The sequence below is a fragment of the Lactuca virosa genome, chromosome 8, assembly GCF_052849685.1.
Source record: "Lactuca virosa cultivar CGN04683 chromosome 8, Lactuca_virosa_CGN04683_v6, whole genome shotgun sequence".
Lineage (NCBI taxonomy): Eukaryota > Viridiplantae > Streptophyta > Magnoliopsida > Asterales > Asteraceae > Lactuca > Lactuca virosa.
Window position 1 is genome coordinate 153,008,888 of NC_136433.1, and position 22,335 is coordinate 153,031,222.

Consider the following 22,335-nt stretch of genomic DNA (forward strand, 5'->3'; position numbering starts at 1 on the left):
AATGATAAAGTTCAAAAGGTGGGAAATGCCTAATAAGTATATCATTAGTCTATGCCTATGATTATGCTTATGCATATGCCTATGCCAATGCTTATGCACGTGCCTATGAATATGCACGTGCCTATGAATATGCATATTTTTATGTCTATTCCTATGCCTATACAATATACTAAAGTACATACAACTTTTTGAGTTTGATCCGGCTGTTTGGGACGTGAAAAAATATACAAAATAATCATTCCGTCACTTTCATGGTTTCTAATATTGTATACCTTCACATGAAATTTGAAGTTTTTAGTGGATAATAAATAATTTACTTACAATGGTGATATTCTTCTCAGATGTAATTTTTAAATTGTTCACGGAGAAGAGCTTAGCATCAGACAAGGAATCAGTTCTGTTTTTTAATATTTTTGTTTAAGATTTAAAAATGATCATGTACATAATTTGGACAGTTTATTTAGTAAAAAACGTCTATATATACAATATAGTCTTATATAACAAATATCATTATCCATTCAACCACTTTTATGTCCATTCAACCACTTTTATGTATACAAATACTTAATAAGGAAAATATTACATTACATTTTTGGTTCCCCTACTCCAAGTAAAGTGACAATATTACCCATTTTAAGTATTTTCATTGGATATAATAATAACATAAATATTTATGAGATTATAAAATATTAAAGTAGATAAAGGGTAATATTCTCATAAAATATTAAAGCAGAGTAATCAGGAACCAATATTATTATAAACATCAAAATAAGGACGATAACTGAAAAAAGAAACTTGTTGGGATCAAAACTGCAAAAATAGCAATAACTGACGACCAAATTAAATAAATGAAACAACTTCTTATAAAGTGATTTTACTTGGAACAGAACAGGGACCAATATAATTATGAAACATGGAAATAAGGACCAAAATTACAATAATAAACTTTTGGGGGCTGAAATTACAATAATCAGCAATACTGAAGGGACCAAAGATGTTAAAAACAGGGCAAATGACATGAAAGCGTTTTCAACCGTCTCAGGCAGCTTTCAGTGACGACAGTCGACACTCGATCCCGTTTGGCTCCGATGAACCGTTGAACTGAAGTGAGTTGGTCTTCTCGACCTCGCACTTTGTTCAGCTCGACAGGCTTCCGTAGTTCCGCTCCACTCTCCAACTCCAACTCCGCACAAACGTCGGTATCAGCCTATCAGGTACAGTTTTCGATTTCCCCATCTTAGTACGCAAACTTCTGAGTTTGTAATTTGTGCATTTCAGGTTAATGTTTTCCGATTTCGTTTAGCTTCTTAGCTTCCGATTCCATCTGTTGAATGTGTGTGTTAATCTGTTGAATGTGTGAGTTAATTGATGTTAACTTTTATGTTAAACTGATGAATTAGTTCTCCATCTATTTTGCTATCTGTTTTCTCAGTAAGCAAACTTCTGGAATGTGCTGAAAACTTTGCCTTCTGTTTTGAGTTTGCAATGTGATTGAATTTTAGATTAAATCAGTGCTGAATGAGTTTGAGCTTAAATCTGAGTTGAATCAGTTGAATATGATGAATTCGACTTTGTAGGGTTTTTTCTTTTATTATTTATTTATTTTTAAGTTTCTATGTACATTCATTGATATTGTCTGTCATATATTCGGTGATTTGGCAGTTTAGAAGATATCAATAAATTTGGATACTCATTAAAGAGATCTCAAATATAACAACCCCTTTATGGAATGGCCAGTGAGGTGGTTCCAAAATTAACCACCTTGTTGAAGCGCTTTCTGACATCCAAACAATTGAAGCAACTTCATGGATTAATACTTGTTCATGGCCTTAATCATCTTGAGGGACTGGTAATCCGCCATCTTATAACCTCTCCATCCGATTACAATCAAGGTATTGCTCATTATCTTCGATTAATTCTTCGCCATTTAAAACAACCAGATGTGGCTTCTTCAAATTCTGTTATTCGGTATTTCTGCGACCATGGTGGGTTTCAAGAAGCCTTTGCTCAATACGTGGAGCTGCAAAGATCAGGACTCTTACCTTCCACATTTACTGTAGCATCTGCTTTGAAGGCATGTGCAAGGCTTGGTAATGGAAATGGCGGGATTATGATTCATGGTCAAATCCATAGCTATGGGTTTTGTGGGGATGTTTACGTGGAGACTGCTCTACTTGGATTTTATAAAAGTGTTAATGACATGGAGACTGCAAAAAAGGTGTTTGATGAAATGTCTGAAAGAAATGTAGTGTCTTGGAATTCCATGATAGATGGGTATATAAGATCGGGAAATTTATCAATAGCTGAAGAGTTCTTTTCTGGAATGCCAAACAAGGATGTTGTTTCTTGGAATTCCATGATTTCTGGGTATTCAAGAACAAGAGATATGGAGAAGGCTTTACGTTTATTCCAAGAAATGCCTGAGAGAAATCCAACTTCATGGAATGTCATGCTCAGTGGTTATGTGGAGTCTGATAAAATCGATTTGTCACGAAACTTCTACAATTTAATGCCCCAAAGAAACACCATTTCTTGTATCACAATGATCGGAGGGTACTCAAAGTGTGGAGATATTGAATCCGCACGTGAAATATTCAATGATATGTTTCAAAAGGATCAATTGTTGTATAATGCCATGATCACTTGTTACTCTAAAAACAGTCGACCAAAAGAAGCACTCCAACTATTCGACAAAATGCTTCAACTAAAAGCAAACATCCAACCTGACAAAATGACATTAGCCACTGTCATATCAGCTTGTTCCCAACTAGGAGACTTCACTTTTGGGTCATGGATACATGACATTTACATGAAACAAATCGACATCACCATGGATGATCACATACGTACTGCATTAATTGACTTATACTCCAAACATGGTTCCATCGATAAAGCTTTAAAATTATTTCACGAGTTACACAAGAAAGACATTATTTCATACACAGCCATGATTTTAGGTTGTGGGAACAATGGGAAGGAACATATTGCCATCCAACTGTTCGATGAAATGATGGAGTCCAAAATCCGTCCAAATTTGGTTACATTTTCAGGAATACTAGCTGCGTTAAGTCATGTTGGTAATGTTGAAGAAAGTTACAAATGCTTCAATTCCATGAAAAGGTATGGACTTGTGCCTACACCTGACCATTACAGCCTCATGGTTGAAATTTTAGGCCGGGGAGGAAGGCTAGAGGAAGCTTATGACTTGATTAAGGGCATGCCAATGGAGCCACATTCTGGGGTTTGGGGTGCATTGCTTCTTGCATGTAGTATGCATAATAATGTTGAGTTGGGGGAAATTGCAGCCAAACATTGCTTTGAGTTGGAAAGTGATAGTAGTGGGTATGGTTCGCTTCTTGCTAATATTTATGCGGGTGTTGGGAGGTGGGAGGATGCTAAGAGATTGAGAAAACGTGTACATGAAAAGGGTTCGATTAAGGTACCAGGGAGTAGTTGGATGGATTATCTACAAGAATAAATTAAGGGGTTATTTCTTTTTGACTTAATGGGTTTAATAGGTTAAGTGATTGATCCGGACAATGATAACTATACATCGTTGTTTATTTCTAAATTAATTTGGACGTAGTTACTTAATAGGTTAAGCCAACAAGTCTGGCTTAATGTACTAAAACACGAACCTTTTACTTTGTCGATAGGTTAGCCGATCAATTTAATAGAAATAGTCATGTTTGTTAATGGAGCTAAACGGTCAATGTCGTTGGTAGAATGTCACTTAAAAGGGTCGTAACTTGGATGGCCTTTGGAGTGGCTTATTGCTTATTTCTCACTTCAACTATAATACTATATCTTGATTTTTCACTTTACCCCCTCTAATATTGGAAATTTTCAATGCATACACTTAAGTTTGTAAAATAATCGATGATTATAGATTGGGAATTTTCTTTGCATACACTTAATATCTGGCTTTACTGGACCTAAAACACGTCCAAGGGTAAAACCGATATTTTTTTTGAAAACTCAAGGGCTTTTATGTCATTTGCCCTGTTATAATATTAAGGATTGACTATGTGTGTTTCCAATACAAAACAGGTCCATAACAACTGAATTAGTAGTCAAAATAGTTAAAATGAACAAATGGTCCTTGTTAAGTAAGCGTTTATTGCATTTAGACCGATCATGGGCTAAATGCAATCATTTTTGTTCTTTTAAGCATTATAATTGATTGTGTGTGTTTCGAATACAAATGTAACGCTTGGTTCAGGTATAAGTTATTCTTTAAAATTTTGATATTTTTGTTGGAACTCGACGAGTTGGGGAGCTTTAACTCGTCGTGTTGAGAAGGATTGTGGCCGCGGGTTTTAATGACCCAACTCGGCGAGTCGGAGCGTCCCAACTCGACGAGTTGGCGGCTGGGATGAAACCCTAAATTTAGGGTGTTGCACCCTGTTTAAAGAACTTTAACCCCCTTGGTTGGCCTCCTTACTAGCCACCCTTGTCCAGAAACCCTAGATTCGTGTATCTCCTTGCAAGTTTGAGTATGTGAGCTTGTGGTGAGCTTGGAAAGTTGATGTTGGTGATTTCTTGGAAGGAGCTTTGAAGTTGGAAATGCCTAGCTTGGAAGGAGGACTTTAGATCCTGAAACTCTTCATCAAAGCAGCCTTTTGAGGTATAAAGTCGACACCTTGCCTTATTATCATCTAGATCTTTTTGTTTGAAGTTTTAGCATGATTTTGGGAATTTGGTTGGGGTGTCAAAGATGTTGAAGGTTTCAGGGGTTATTATGTTAGATCTGACCCCTTCATGACTTCTCTTGGCTTAGAGTTGCAAACTCTATTGGTTTCTAGGTCCCATTCATGCAATAAGTCCCTCATTAAGACTTTATTAAGCTCTAGAGTGTATTTCTAGCTTGCATGGACGTAAAGTTGGAAACTTTACATGACTTTCCAACCTTTGGACTCCAGATCTGTGTTTTGGGACTATGTTGTGAGAGTTTAAGGGATTAATGGGCTAAGACTCACTCTAATGAGCCTAGGGTTTGAGTTTGGCTCTTTATGGATGGTTCTTAAGGGTAAAGTTGGAAACTTTACCATTCTAGACATCATTTTGGAAGAGATCTGAGATTGGGAGTCCCTGGATTCGATGGAAGTAGCTTAATGCATAAAGAGGTTGGATTTCTGACCAACTCGGCGAGTTCATTAGTGAACTCGACGAGTTGATAGGATTTTTCCCGATTCGTGCAGTTAGTGGAGAACTCGACGAGTTGAAGGACAACTCGACAAATTGAGTCAACTCAGGTCGTTGACTTTGACTTTTGACTTTAGTCTTTGACCAAGTTTGACCTATAAGGGGTTTTGGGGCATTTGAGTTGTATTTAAGGACTTGTTTTTGTTTTAGGGTTTGTGTAGAGCTGATATTCGGAGTTCAAACCTAGTCGACTATCGTTCAGTATTGAGGTGAGTCTCCTTACCATATCAATGGGTCGAAGGCACCAAGGCCGACCCATGTTATTTAGCTAAAGTGGTTATTTGCGAATGTGTTATCAATGTGTTATGTATGTACATGAAGACCATATGGGGGTTCCCATGGCAGTTAGTCAATACCATGTGGGGGTTCCCATGACAATTAGTTAGGACCATGTGGGGGTTCCCATGGCACCTTGGATAAGACCATGGAGGGTTTCCATGACATCCTTATATGTTAGTATGCATGACTTATGTGGTTTTATATGGGATATGTTATGGGGAACTCACTAAGCATTAGCTTATAGTTTATTGATTGTTTCAGGTACTTCTGGATCAAAGGGTAAGGGCCTGACATGATAGCGCAACACGCACTCTCCATCATTTTGTTATGGACACTTTGATCTTTTGAATAATTAATCGATGTAATGGATTTTTGAGAAGTAAATTATGATTGGAATTTATAATTAATGACATGGGTTTTAATATTTAAAAGAAATTTTCTATTTGAAAATTTGGGTTGTTACAACAAAACAGGTACAAACCAACCAAATTAATAGCCAAAACAGTTCAAATGAACAAACGATTGTTATAAAAAAAACTTAGAAAAAACTCCCTGTTTAAAAATTACAATAAAATTACAATTACAGGAATGGTCTCTGTCCTAAAAAAAAGTTAGTTGCAAATATGGTTCATGCTTTAATAAATATGATTGTAAGTTTTTGTTTACTTGTAATAGGCAATCATCATTTTGCTGGTGGATGTATTAACAATTACAAAAAAAAACTTATTCATAATCAATGGGGCAAAAATTCTATGGACTTACGTGACGTATTCAAGTTATGTGCATATGAATGTTGGTATTCTACAACTGCAGTGAGTTGATCGGATTGAAAACTAAGGGAAAACTTAAAAAGTGAGATGGTTATAGGATGAGTTGTATGTAATAATGAAATTGTATTTGAAATCTCATAAAGGAGATTGTGGAATAGATTTGGTGAACATATTATATCAAGCCATAAAAACCTAAAATTTCTAAATTTGAATAATAAGCATACAAATTACGAATCACAAAGTTCAACAATTATATAATACACCCATAAAACTGTAGTATAAAAGACACACATTCAAAATCCATAATTCAGACGAAAAATTGAAATGAATGCACAAAATTCATTTTTAATTCGACAATGTTAACACTACAAGAAAAACGCGATTTTGCTATAGAAGGAATCCGTTGCTAAAAGCTGAAATTCCATTGCAAATGACGAATAGCGACAGAATTTGCAACGACCTATTTCCGTCCCTAAAAACGCCATAGCGAGGGTTTGCAACGAAAACGATAATTCCGTCACAAATGTGACAACAGAATGAAATCCGTGGTAGGTGGTATTCCGTCGTGTATTCCGTAGTAGGATTCCATCGCACAATCCGTGGTAGTTATTCCGTCACAAATTCTGTGGTGGTGATTCCCTAGCAAACTCCGTGGTGATGAATCCCTAGCAAATTCTGTAGTGGTCATTCCCTAGTAAATTCTGTGGTGGTCATTCCCTAGTAAATTCCATGGTGGTCATTCCCTACTAAATTTCGTGGTGGTGATTCCGTAGCAAATTCCGTTGTGCTAAATCCCTAGCAAATTCCGTTTGATGATTTCCTAGCAAATTCTGTGGTCATGAATCCCTAGCAAATTCCGTTTGATGACTTCCTAGCAAATTCCGTGGTCATGAATCCCTAGCAATTTTAGTGGTGTATATTACATACCAGATTCCATATGGACCGATGGATAATTGATTTATAAATTATATCCAAATTATTTTGTAGTAATATATGAAAAACAAAGAATAACAAAAAAATCAAAACCATTATATCATAAAATAATACAATAATTATTTATTATATGGAAAAAAGAAAGTTGCTACTCTAAAATACATAATATGCAATAAACATATATCAACCTACCACTGTTGTTGTTTTGTAAAGACATTAATAAGATCCAATGCTGTTTGAAGTTGTTTTTCAAGATGCCCGACCCTTGCTTTGTTTTCGTCTTGTTGGGCGTTCATCATTTCTTTAAGCTCTTCGTTTTGCTGTTTTTTTTCAGCAACAAGCTCCCTCATTTCTTCTATTTCATCATTTTTTTCCGGAATGTAACATACATCCGTTTTACCGTTCCTATTGGGAACCGCCTTTACAAAAAAGCCTAATCCATAAAGTCTTCTTTTTTTGTCATGACCACCAACAACAGAATAAAATAGCTTGTCCTCCTCAAATTCAACACCTTCAGCTTCCAACTTTTCCCGTTTTTCTGTATAGGCCGCCTACAAAATAAAAATAATATAAGTTAAAAGATATCAAATTTATGAATGATATTATGGAGTAGCTACAATATAAAAGTTTAACACTGAAATGAATATTACATGAATTTGTCTATCTTTTTCATTTGTGAAGGTGACTCCATCGTGATTCTTCGTGTGTGTATACAGGAACAATTCACTATGGGGTGGATCACGTCCTAATTTCCTCTTCTGCATAAATACCATATAAAATGTCAAACATACAGATAAACATATATAAACATTGATACGATGTACCATTAAAAAAATCACCAAATCAGAAGCTATCTTCAAATGACTTGCGGATCCAACGTTATGTGTAGGTTTTGCTACTCCATCATCCACACCGTTACGCCTATTTCTCTTGTTCTGCTCAGATTTTAGCTTGTATTCTTCTGCATTCCATTTTAATTTCCAGGAGTTCCAGACTTCCTGTGGAATATGAGCTGGTTTAAAGCCATGTTTGTTTCTTTTTGGGCTCCGCATGTTGAAGAGATATTGACCATAACTTTGTGCTGCTTTCCTTGCCCAAGCTTGCCTCACCTGCGAGTCTATTGTTTCATCCCAACAACATTTTTTCTACACATTAACAATATAAACATAAGTTTAAGTGTAAATGTTTACCAAACAACAATTTATCACATATAGTTAATTACCTGAAACTCCTCCCAATATAATTCTCGCATTTCTTTGCTTACTTTTCCCCAAGCGTACCCTTCTGGATCTACTCTTTGTAAAAAAGGACCGACTAATAAAGTGTGCACAAGGGCCTGGTGGCATTAGCCTGCAAGTAATTAATCATGTGATGTGTTAAGTTATGAATTGATATATAAAAGGTTATACATAGAAAAAGTTATAATTAAAATTTGATTGGTAACTCACGTTTTTTTTCCAAACATGAACAGTTAAACGTCCATCTGGTCCACAATCTTCAGAGGAATTGTTTTCACCTTCTACACTTTCCACTACAGATCCATTCATGGTTGGTTGTGTTGGTGATGGGGTAGATTCTGGGATAGGTGTTGTTGATGGGGTATATTCTGGGGTAGGTGTTGGGATAGACGTATATGTTGAGGATGTGGTAGTTCCTTTACTTAAGGAGGGTGTGGTAGTTACTGTAGTTGTGGAGGATGGTGGTGTAGATGCATGTTTTGAGGTTGTGGTAGTAGATATAGGTGTTGATGATGTGGTAGTGGGTGTCGGTGTTGAGGATGGTTTAGATGATGTAGGTGCTGAAGTTTTGGTTATTGATGTAAGTGTTGAGGATTGTATTATTCCAGTTTCTGAAGTTTTAGATATATTTTCTAAGGAGGGTGTGGATGTTGTAAGTGATGTCGAGGAAGTGGTAGTCATGGGTGATGTTAATGATATAGGTTTAGGGGTTTTGTTGGTAGATGTTATAGGTGCTTTGGATGTGGTTGTTGGTATTGGGAAGTCGATTTCTTCATCTTGTAACTGTTTGTTTACGAATTTTGCAGCTGAAATCCTATTGCGTTTCATAACCTGTGGTGCAATGAATTTAGTTGGCTTCACACCGGATGCTCCTTTTGCTTTCGAGTTCGACATCTTTCTTGCTTAAAAATTAACAAAAAATTGTAGTCAATACCAATGTATTAAAGATGATAAACTACTGATGACAATAGAGACACAAACAATAAAAATAAATTATATATGAAGGCATTACTATGCATGCAAACTATTGAATACAATCAAAACCAATTTACTTGTAATTTAAGATGACAATATACATGAAGATGATCAGAGAACAAAAAACGATCGATCATCACGATAACAGTAAATTAAACAAAAATAAATTTTAGATGAGTGACAACTTATATCGCCAAAGTCAGTGCACAAACGTATAATGAACAAAGATTTTGATCAATTAGCCGCCGGAGATGATGATTACAGAAAATGTAAACCCTATTTCTAATCAGTAAACTTACCCTAATATGCAGCCTAAACATGTGTAGGTTGCAGGGAAAGGAATTGCGAAATATTTTGAACCTCCGCTAATCAAAAATTTGAACTGTGCTAATTACCGCTAAATATTTAGTAATTCAAATTTATTAAAGTAGTTACAGATTGATAGATAGGGTATATACATATAGCTAACGTCAAGAAAGAACATAGACTAACGATGTGTTCATAGTATAATTTTAATTTAAAATTATAAACGAGGATTAAACATTAATAAACTATACATCTTTATGCTTTTATGTTTAAACCGAAATATATATACAAAAGACGTACGGGTCATGTTAATATATATGGTAGTTGCTTATGTGTCCATGGTATACCCATGGATGACATATGGGTCATTGGTCAACATGGTAGTTGCTTATGGTGTCCATGGTATACCCATGGATGACATATGGGTCATTGGTCAACATGGTAGTTGCTTATGGTGCCATAGATGACATATGGGTCATTGGTTAACATGGTAGTTGCTTATGGTGTCCATGGTATACCCATGGATGACATATGGGTCATTGGTCAACATGGTAGCTGCTTATGGTGTCCATGGTATACCCATGGATGACATATGGGTCATTGGTCAACATGGTATTTGCTTATGGTATACCCATGGATGACATATGGGTCATTGGTCAACATGGTAGTTGCTTATGGTGTCCATGGTATACCCATGGATGACATATGGGTCATTGGTCAACATGGTAGTTGCTTATGGTATACCCATGGATGACATATGGGTCATTGGTCAACATGGAAGTTTCTTATGGTGCCCATGGTATACCCATGGATGACATATGGGTCATTGGTTAACATGGTAGTTGCTTATGGTGTCCATGGTATACCCATGGATGACATATGGGTCATTGGTCAACATGGTAGTTGCTTATGGTATACCCATAGATGACATATGGGTCATTGGTCAACATGGTAGTTGCTTATGGTGTCCATGGTATACCCATGGATGACATATGGGTCATTGGTCAACATGGTAGTTGTTTATGGTGTCCATGGTATACCCATGGATGACATATGGGTCATTGGTCAACATGGTAGTTTCTTATGGTGTCCATGGTATACCCATGGATGACATATGGGTCATTGGTCAACATGGTAGTTGCTTATGGTATACCCATGGATGACATATGGGCCATTGGTCAACATGGTAGTTGCTTATGGTGTCCATGGTATACCCATAGATGACATATGGGTCATTGGTCAACATGGTAGTTGCTTATGCTGTCCATGGTATACCCATGGATGCCATATGGGTCATTGGTCAACATGGTAGTTGCTTATGGTATACCTATGGATGACATATGGGTCATTGGTCAACATGGTAGTTGCTTATGGTGTCCATGGTATACCCATGGATGATATATGGGTCATTGGTCAACATGGTAGTTGCGTATGGTGTCCATGGTATACCCATGGATGACATATGGGTTATTGGTCAACATGGTAGTTGCTTATGGTGTCCATAGATGACATATGGGCCATTGGTCAACATGGTAGTTGCTTATGGTGTCCATGGTATACCCATGGATGACATATGGGTCATTGGTCAACATGGTAGTTGCTTATGATGTCCATGGTATACCTATGGATGACATATGGGTCATTGGTCAACATGGTAGTTGCTTATGGTGTCCATGATATACCCATAGATGACATATGGGTCATTTGTCAACATGGTAGTTGCTTATGGTGTCCATGGTATACCCATGGATGACATATGGGTCATTGGTCAACATGGTAGTTGCTTATGGTGTCCATAGATGACATATGGGTCATTGGTCAACATGGTAGTTGTTTATGGTGTCCATGGTATACCCATGGATGACATATGGGTCATTGGTCAACATGGTAGTTGCTTATGGTGTCCATGGTATACCCATGGATGACATAGATGACATATGGGTCATTGGTCAACATGGTAGTTGCTTATGGTGTCCATGGTATACCCATGGATGACATATGGGTCATTGGTTAACATGGTAGTTGCTTATGGTATACCCATGGATGACATATGGGTCATTGGTCAACATGGTAGTTGTTTATGGTGTCCATGGTATACCCATGGATGACATATGGGTCATTGGTCAACATGGTAGTTGCTTATGGTGTCCATGGTATACCCATGGATGACATAGATGACATATGGGTCATTGGTCAACATGGTAGTTGCTTATGGTGTCCATGGTATACCCATGGATGACATATGGGTCATTGGTCAACATGGTAGTTGCTTATGGTATACCCATGGATGACATATGGGTCATTGGTCAACATGGTAGTTGCTTATGGTGTCCATAGATGACATATGGGTCATTGGTCAACATGGTAGTTGTTTATGGTGTCCATGGTATACCCATGGATGACATATGGGTCATTGGTCAACATGGTAGTTGCTTATGGTGTCCATGGTATACCCATGGATGACATAGATGACATATGGGTCATTGGTCAACATGGTAGTTGCTTATGGTGTCCATGGTATACCCATGGATGACATATGGGTCATTGGTCAACATGGTAGTTGCTTATGGTATACCCATGGATGACATATGGGTCATTGGTCAACATGGTAGTTGCTTATGGTGTCCATGGTATACCCATGGATGACATATGGGTCATTGGTCAACATGGTAGTTGCTTATGGTGTCCATGGTATACCCATGGATGACATATGGGTTGCAATATTATTGAGCATAATATTATGGTTTTTCAATTTGAATAAACAAAAGTTAATTTAGTTTAGCTGGCAAACGCGTCTTACTTCTTACCCGAAGTCGCAGGTTCGAATCCTACTTATGTCAATAATTTTATTTAAATTCGTCTCTCTTAATTTAATCAATAATTTTATTTAACTTCATCTTTTTAAATTTAAATTGTTCAATTTATTTACAAAAATGCCTGTTAGGTATTGACAAAAATACCCTAACCATTTACGTAGTAACCTTTTTACGTTCAAGGGCAATTATGTCAATTCATAGTCTAAACACTTAGGCGCCATAATTTGTAGTCAGAGTCATCCCGTCATTTCAGTTTATCGACGATAGATCAACTACAATCCATTCCCAACACTCAAAATTTTTGCACGTTGATCAATAAACCCTAAAATCGTTGTTGGTACATAATTTGGATTACACTCGACACGGTTCAACATAATGGCAGCGAGTTGTTCTTCAGAAAGAATGCAAACAAGATAACAAGTAACAAGGATCACTGCTTTGCCATCGCACTTGATCGAAAAAATAGTAACTAAGGTTGGGGGAAATTCACCAATCGATGCTTTTAAGTGCCAGTTAGTGTAAGTATGATGTGCATTACTTCTGTTAAACTTGTGTACATACTTACTTTAGTGTTTAATATATGAATTTTGTGTTGATTTGTGAATTATAGTTGCAAACTCTTTAGGAATTTTGTAACATCAGACGCAATATATAAAACCATAGACACAAATCGATTAAGGTTTCGTCCATTAAGTGTTCAACAGTATGAAGTCATAAGCAAATGCAGAAAGTTGAACAACCCACACGTACTCTTCAACGATGGAATGGTACTATTTTTTTAAGCAATCGGATAATTGTGAATTCAGCTAGTTTTCTATATTTGTATTTTTTAAATTGTATGATTACTTATTGTATGTCAGGCGAAGTATTTTATGATAGGGGAAGAAATAGCAGGGAAACAGTTGCTTCAAGATGCAGCCGATTAAGGGCAGTTGGATGCGATCTTCGTTCTGGGAATGATGTTGATGGCAGAAGGCATTGAAAGGAAGCAAGAAGCTCTGATCATGTTAAATAATGCCTACATTAATACTAGAAAAAGTTGGAATCTAATACATACATGTAACAAGGTTCAAAACCACTTGGTAAGAAGAATAAAGGAGATAAAGTTCCATGGCTTACATAGAAGTTGTGCAAAGCATCCTTCTGTGAGCAGTTATAGAACAACTTTTATGAATCAATACATTTGGTTGTTGAATTGTGATATTTGTTTGTGGGATGCATGTTTCGTTAAGTTTGCTTGGATGTTTGACATTAGTTTCGAGTAGATATATATATGATAGTTGTTTGATTCACACAATTAGTGATGCATATTGTATGTGTATTTTGATGTAATGAGAATACATACTTTTAACTTTATTAAATGTTAATATATATATATATATATATATATATATATATATATATATATATATATATATATATGTTACTTTTGATATGTATGTTATTTTTTTCTTTTTCATTTTACTAACCAAAAGTCCACTGTGACCTATAATAGGTTATATTGTTTGAATAATGTGTTTTGACTGAAATACCCTTACTAATCACATATGTGGATTGATTTCAAGGGCACTTTGGTCTATTTGCAATCTCTACAGTAAAGGCGTCATTTTTGCTATGGAAATAAAAATAAGTGTTTAATCAAGTCGTTATTAAGGAAAATATCGTATATAGAATTTATACTTTAAGTAGCTCTATATCTATATTTATTACAAATGTTATTTAAATTTATCATTACCCGTATACTACATGGGTTTTAACCTAGTATTGAATAATATCGACCAATTTGACCTAGTATCCATCCAACACATTAAAATCAAGGGTTGTCGAAGGTTCCCTAATCGATACACACTTTGTTTGCATATGTGTTCTTCAAGTGTCGATCTCAATTAAACCATTCTATTAAGGTACCTTTGCGATGTTTGTATGGTGACTATAAATTTACTTCAAATGTCATATATGTATTCAAATCAACGTTAATGAACATACAATATTGTGTTATTTAAATTTATACGTTACTTTACATATTAAAGACAATGAACAATCCAAGTAGAAAGTGAATGTATGAAAGAAAAGATAATTGTAGTTGTGTATCCCTTGTTTTCGTACAAGGAGTGAAAATTTTTATAGATTTTGCTACCAGTAAACATAGGTTTATGGACGAAGATAAAATCAAATGCCCTTGCATCAAATGCCGTAACGTACCATATAGAGAAGTTGATATTGTTAAGCATCATTTGTACAAATTTGGTTTTGTTAAGGATTATTGGTTTTGGGATAAACATGGCGAAACATCAATTGATGATGACAATACGTTTTTTGGGGTGGATGATTCAAACACCAGTTTTAGTGAAGGCGCATGTTCTTATAGAGAAACGGTCATAGATGCAATGACTCCTGATTTAAATAATAGTAATCCTGAAGAGGAGCCAAATGCACTAGATAAAAAATTCTTTGATATGCTAGATGCAACCGATAAAGAATTGTGGCCTGGATGTAAAAAGTGACACAACTATCTGTTGTAGCTAGATTATTGAATATAAAATCAGAGTATCGCATACCTGAGCAAAGTTATGACGTTATCTGCCAGTTGATAAATGATGTGTTACCGGAGGAGAATAATATGGTAGGTAGTTTATACGAAACCAAAAAGTTAATACAAGCACTAGGTTTGCCTGTGGAGATAATTGACTGTTGCAGGTCTGGATGTATGATATACTGGAGACAAGACAAAGATCTTTATCGGTGCAAATTCTGCAATGCAGATAGGTATAAACGGTCAAAAAAATTGGCCAGATGTTCTCGCGTATCCTTTAAGAAAATGCATTACTTTCCTTTGACTCCAAGGTTGAAGAGACTGTATGCTTCACAAGCCACATCCGCTTCCATGCGATGACACTCCGAGAATCATGGACATGATGCTGGAGTAATGTGTCATCCATCCGATTCAAAAGCTTGGAAGCACTTTGACAAAAATCATCCTTCATTTGCAGCAGAAGTACGAAATGTAAGATTAGGCCTAAGTACAGATGGGTTTGCACCACATGGAGCATTTGGAAAACAATATTTATCTTAGCCTATTATTATAACACCTTATAATTTGTCACCTTCTATGTGCATGAAAGAGCCTTACATGTTTTTGACCGCACTTGTGCCAGGACCGTCAAACCCTAAGCATAAAATAGATGTATTTTTGCAACCAGTTGTTGCCGAGTTGGAGCATTTATGGGAAGAAGGTGTAGTAACATATGATATATCTTTAAAACAAAATTTCCATCTAAGAGCAGTTTTGATGTGGACAATAAGCGATTTTACAGCATATGCAATGTTGTCCGGATGGTCTACAGCAGGTAAGCTAGCATGTCCACATTGTGGGAAACATACACAAGCATTCAGACTAAAGAATGGTAATAAGATGTCATGGTTTGACTGCCATAGAAGATTTATAGAGGTAAATCACCTATATAGAAAGGATAAAAATAAGTTCAAGAAGAATCGTGAAGTGATAGAAGGTCCTCCTCCAAGTAATAATGGTGTACAAACTTTAAGGGAGATTGAACAATTAGGTTTGGTAAAAGTAACTGAACTAAATGCTGATGATGTAAACAAAAGATGTGGCGATCATGGTTGGAAAAAGAAAAACATATTTTGGGATTTACCATATTGGAAAACAAACCTCATTAGACATAATTTTGATGTTATGCATATTGTGAAAAATATATTTGAAAACTTTTTTTACACTGTAATGGAAGGGAAGACAAAGGACAATGTAGCAGCCAGAAGAAGAATCAAAAGAAAGTCATATGCCAATGGGTGGAGAAATTGCGTTTCCCCGATGGTTATGTTTCTAATTTGGGGAGGTGTGTTGATTTAACAGGGTGTAGACTGTTCGGAATGAAAAGCCACGATTGTCATGTTTTTATGCAAAGATTGATGCCAATTTCATTTCGTGAGATGTTGCCAAAACAAGTGTGGGAAGCATTAACAGAGTTGAGTATTTTCTTCAAAACATTAACAACAACATCAATCACAACAAAAGACATGGAAAGGATTGAAACCGAGATCCCAATAATACTATGTAAATTAGAGACCATCTTTGTCCCTGGTATTTTTAACTCCATGGAACATTTACCAATACATTTGCCATACGAAGCGAAGATAGCCGGTCCTGTCCAATATCGGTGGATGTATCCATTTGAAAGTTTTGTATGGTACATCATAACGTATGTTGCTATTTTTGTAAGCTAATTTAAATAATCTTCACTATAGGTATCTAAATCAGTTGAAAAAAGATGTGACAAATAAAGCTCGAGTGGAAGGGTCCGTTGTTAACGCGTACTTGCTACGTGAAGCATCAATATTTTGCTCTCATTATTTCGAGACTGGTGTCCCCACACGTAATAGAAAGTTGCCTCGAAATGATGATGGAGGAGGAGATGAGCAAGCGGATGCTAACAACGACATGTTAGATATATTTTCATATCCTGAGCGTCATTATGGAAGATTCACGAATAGAATGATGTCTGATGAGGAAGTGCATGCTGCCCAAACTTACATACTCCTTAACGAAGATAAGATCAAGCATTACATCAGGTACGTAACATATATGCATCACTTTTAATTATAATAATCATTTGTTGTGTAATTGCTATGAATAACATTTACCTGCATGATTTTGTTTATAACATTCATAGTAACTTTAAAATGTTATTAAAATGGTAATACAGAATATTTGAAGAAGATTTGAATGAACTTATGGGGGATATGGATGAACAGGTCCTTGCAGCTGAAGTTGAGAAGAACTTTGCAGTATGGTTTCAAAACTATGTGGGTGTTATTTTTGTATTTTTTAAAATTTAATATTTCTTGTTATGGTTATAATTAACTCTAATTAAGTGTTTTACCATTTTTCATATAGGCACGTAAGATCCCGATAAACAACAAGTATATAGCTGACCTTTCCAAAATACCATTCAAAAAAGTGAAATCATATAGTGTATACTTTGTCAATGGTTACAAGTTTCACACAGAAGCGCATAGTCTGAACAAATCAACAACCAATAACGGATTGTGTGTTATTAGCCAAGGAGGTGATTATTATGGTAAGGTAGAGGAAATTTTAGAAGTCTAGTACCCTGGTTACCCAATTAAAACCACGGTTTTGTTTAAATGTCATTGGTACGATCCAACACCTGACATAGGAGTTAAGGTTCACAAACAATATAACTTGGTCGAGATAAACGTCAAAAGAAAATACAACAAGTTCGAGCCATTTGTTTTAGCCATGTAAGCCACTCAAGTGTGTTACATTCCTTACCCAAGTTCGAAAACAAACAACTCAGACTAGTGCGCTGTATTTAAAGTTAAACCCCGTGGTTGGACCGATGAAAATCATCCTCAGAAAGACGTTGTTTTCCAAGAAGATGAAGTTGAATCAAATGAAATCATTATACCAAGTGCAGCCGATACAGACAATTATGATGATCACGAAATGTCAAGAAGCGGTTCAGATAATGAAAATAATATTGATGAAGAAGGTGAAATTCATGAAGACGACAACGATGGTATTCCTGACAGCGAGGGTAGTTATGAGTAGAGTACATCGAGCAATGAAGAAGAAGAGGATGATGTCACAACTAGCAATTTAGCTAGGAAATTCTACTCTCATGTAATCATTCAACTATTGTAAAGCATGTACTCTATGTAGATATCACTTAATGCACATTCAAATACACCTCTTATGTTCAACAAAGAGTTTGAAACTCTAAAAATCCCGGTTCAAGTCTAATAAGGTCTAGGATTTTCTTGTTGGGCCAAATGGACCAAGAAATATCCAAGTTGACTAATTAGGGCCTAGAAACCCTAATTTGGGCTCTAAACGGTTCCACCTTCATGAAACTTGACATTTTGGGACATTATGGGCCTAGAATGGATTAGTTTACCATAATGGGCCAATTTGGGCCACAACAAATTCCAATAGCCTCAATGGACCCTAAACATCTTTAATTGGACTTTATTGGGCCGTGAACTACCCTAAAGGCCCAATGGGCCGAAAACCTCTCTATGGGCTTCATAATTTCGAGCAAGGACCAAGATAAGGCCCAAACTTCCCCATAATTGCCCCATTTCGGCCCATATGTAAAAAAAAGGAAATGGCTAATTACCCAAGCCATGACACATCATTATTGTTTAGAGGACAACAATGCATAATACACAACATATAACTAGGAACTTCTCATGTTTCCATGCAAACTCCCCTCACCCTCTCTCTCTTTATCTCTCGGCTGAGAAGAGCACACACACACACACTTCACTTGCAAAATTTCTCTCAAATAAACTCTCAAACACTCTCAAGAACAACTCCTCCTTCATCCCTCAAAGTTTCGAGATTTAGGGTGTTTACAAGAGGATTTTTCACCACAATCACCATCCTTGGTAAGTTATTATCAAACACAAACATCTCCTTTCAATTTAACATTAAGAACTCCTTCTTACATAGCTTTATTCCATGATCACACTCTTAGAAACTTCATAAGCTCGAAAACTACTTCAAGGTGTTGCTAGGACCAAAAATCTCTTCATTTCTTCTTCAAAACCGAAACATCAAAGCAAAGGTGAGTTCATACCCCCTTGTTTTCGGTTTTTACATGATTTTTGGGGGAGAATACAAGTAAAATGTGTAGATCTATGTGTTTTATGCATGTCATGTGTGATTTCTTAGTTTATTTTTGTAAAAATGTGTTAGATCTTAACACATCTCGACATCTTAAGCAACATTGAGTAAAGATCCATGAACTAAGACACCTTATACATCATATTATCAAGTTAAAAGTGTTTACATGTTTAAGATATGAAAATTTAAAGCAAAAATATTGTTAAGGGTCATATTTGTCAAGAAAACAAAAGATAAGAGCAAAAAGTGACATCTACGGTTTTATAAGGATCAAACAGATCATACTTATAAAAAATGGTTTTTTATGATAACCCTACTTTTCAAAGGGCCAAAAGTGTAAATTTTAGCCTAATGGGCTTAATATTTGGGCCTCACAGTTTTGGGCCCAAATTTGCGAAAAATAAGAGTTTTGGAGTTAAAAATGTCATTTGATCAAAGTTTGAGCCATAAATGTAAATAAACCGAATTTTAGGGGTGAAAATAACATTTATTTCTAAATTGGGCTAAAAATGCAAAGTTTTTGGAAATTGGGCCAAAAATGTAAAATTCACGAAAAATGGGTTAAAATGTAGTTTTCTGCAAAAATGGGCTGAAAACGCCAATGCATGTATTTTTGGGTCAAATTTGTCAATTATTAAACATTTGGGCCAAAAATATAGAACTTTTATAAATTAATGGGCTAAAATGTTATTTTTAACTAAAATAGACCAAAAATGACATTTTTGTGAAATAAGCCTTTATGTCTCAAATTAGTTTTTAAGAGGTTTAAAGCGCAAGTTTTATTAAAATTAAGTTCAAATTATAGAATTACGACTTAACAAACTATACTATAACAAACGAAATACAACAATGGTGCGATTATTGGGCTTAGTAATTGCTATACATGTATGGGCCTTCGTGGTCCAATTACACGTTTATTGGGCCCAATGTATTCATCACATGTCTATTGGGCCTAAGTGACCCAATCACATGCTAAATGGGCCTAATTTAGCATTTACATGTTATTGGGCCTTAGTGGGCCATTTAAATGCTAATTTACCCATAATTGCCTTTTCTTCATGTTTGTTGGGCCTTATCTTATCATTTCAAACATTATCTAATGATCGAACTTCTAAATACATTTAACATTATACAAATTCATGTGAATACAAATGGGATCTAGTGAGACGTGTCGGTTGACACCACTGAGTGTATGGCCGTAGCTTGTAGTTCTAATCAGAGTCTCCTAGAGGGAGAGCGAGAGTTTGTGTATAGATCTATACGGGGGTGACTCCCCCACACCTGATCTGTTCGCTACAGTTAGACTAGGCCATTCTAGGGTGACAAAACCTTGAACGAAAATTCGGCATTTGGAAAAATGCCAAGACAGGCAAATCAGTCACTATCATGTATGGTTATAACGACTCATATAGAGATCTATTCCCATTAAGACATTACGGAAAATTAAAAACTCGTAAGTCATAATGATACAAAACATTTCTACAGTGCAAGGACCATGACATTTTTATAAATCAGAAAATATCGGATTTTCTGGGGAAATACCATTATTCAAATACTACTTACATACAACAGAAAGAATACAAAGAAATTTGAACTGCATTTCTATATGTTACTACTATGAAATTCACACATGCATTTATACTCGATTTTCACATCATTTTTCGGACATTTTACAGAAAATATCGGATTTTCTGGGTTTACAAAAGATACAAAGACTTTTATTCAAACATGCTTATGAACTCACCAACATTATATATGTTGACCGTTTTCAAAATAACTTGTATTCTCAGGTAATCGTTAAGCTGAAGAATTGTCGACAGTATTTTGGGATTTCTTTTATGCATATGTCAATTTTCGTACAACTTATGTCTTCGGATTATGTAATGTAAAACAATGTACTTGATGTGAACAATGCCAGTTGTTATATGTAATGTTGGTGACGATTGTGTTATGTTTCATGTATATTCATTGTGATGATATTTCAATTTATAGTCTGTCACACCCACAAACCGGAACGGCGAAAACGTTCGGGGGTGGAGGACGTCATGTGTAGTATCACAACAATTGTATCATAACAATCATAGTAAACACAACCATTACATTGAATACGTGAATGAAAAAGGTTTACATCTGTTTAATTTGATTCCATACATCGAAGTATAAGCAAAATAAAAAGACATGACTCCATACTCTTCGTTTTCTCAGAACTCCGGAAGGTAGCTGTCTATTGACTTCCTGAGAATACAAGCAGTTTGAAAGAGTATCAGCATAAAGCTGGTGAGTTCATAAGCTATGTTTTGTAATGGAAACTTATTGATGTATCTTGTAAAATGTTCGTATGTTTCCAAGAAAATCCGATATTTTCTTTAGTAAAAATATGATGTTACAAGTTCCTTCTATGGAAGTTTGTTAAGGTATCCTCTGTAGTATAAAACATATCAGTTTGTATGCTTGGTTACTACCAATATGTATAGTATGATGAATTATGTATGAAAACCTCTGTGTATGTAATGTTCAGTTTGAAAACCCTGGCTACCATCAGTATGTATTGTATGTTCTGTTTGAAAACCCTGGCTACCACCAGTATGTATAGTATGTTCTGTTTGAATACCCTGGCTACCACCAGTATGTATAGTATGTTCTGTTTGAAAACCATGGCTACCACCAGTATGTATAGTAGTTTTATTATTTAAAATAAAACCAGTTGTTGTATCCCTGGAATCCTCCAGTGTAATGTATAATAGTTCTATTAATTAAAATAAAACTAATGAAGAATGAAATCCTGTAAACAAAGGTTAGTTTATACTTATTGTGAGTCGTATAACCATGCTTGATATGACCTAGTGACCTCTACGACGTTCTTCAGGCGTCAGATGTTATGACATTTGTCACCCCATGCATGCCTTCCTAACTGTAGCTAGCAGTTCAGGTGTGAGATTTTCAGTCCCGAATAGATCTATTTACAAATCTCACGCTCTACCTCCAGGAGACTCTGGCTATACTGTGATAGGATTTAATTCAGTACACCTAAGGGTACCGTTTTGAAGTAGTGTCTCACAATTCTGTATAATCTAGTTTACGTGTAACTCTGTATCGTTCTCTTGTATTTAAATCTGTTAGAATGTTGTATAAAATAATAATTA

General features: G+C 35.7%; 1 protein-coding gene across 1 annotated transcript; it reads left to right on the forward strand.

Moving 5' to 3' along the window:
- The first annotated feature begins 1,045 nt into the window (after positions 1-1,045).
- LOC145128664 (pentatricopeptide repeat-containing protein At4g22760-like) lies at positions 1,046-3,824 on the forward strand. Its single transcript, XM_079063484.1, has 2 exons — positions 1,046-1,214; positions 1,663-3,824. Exon 2 carries the CDS (start codon positions 1,730-1,732, stop codon positions 3,476-3,478), a length of 1,749 nt encoding a protein of 582 aa, XP_078919610.1. The 5' UTR covers positions 1,046-1,214; positions 1,663-1,729; the 3' UTR covers positions 3,479-3,824.
- The last annotated feature ends 18,511 nt before the right edge of the window (positions 3,825-22,335 follow it).

Bases quoted from the DNA above. Each gene is read 5' to 3' on its own strand.
- LOC145128664 (XM_079063484.1), top strand. From the start codon at position 1,730: ATGGCCAGTGAGGTGGTTCCAAAATTAACCACCTTGTTGAAGCGCTTT.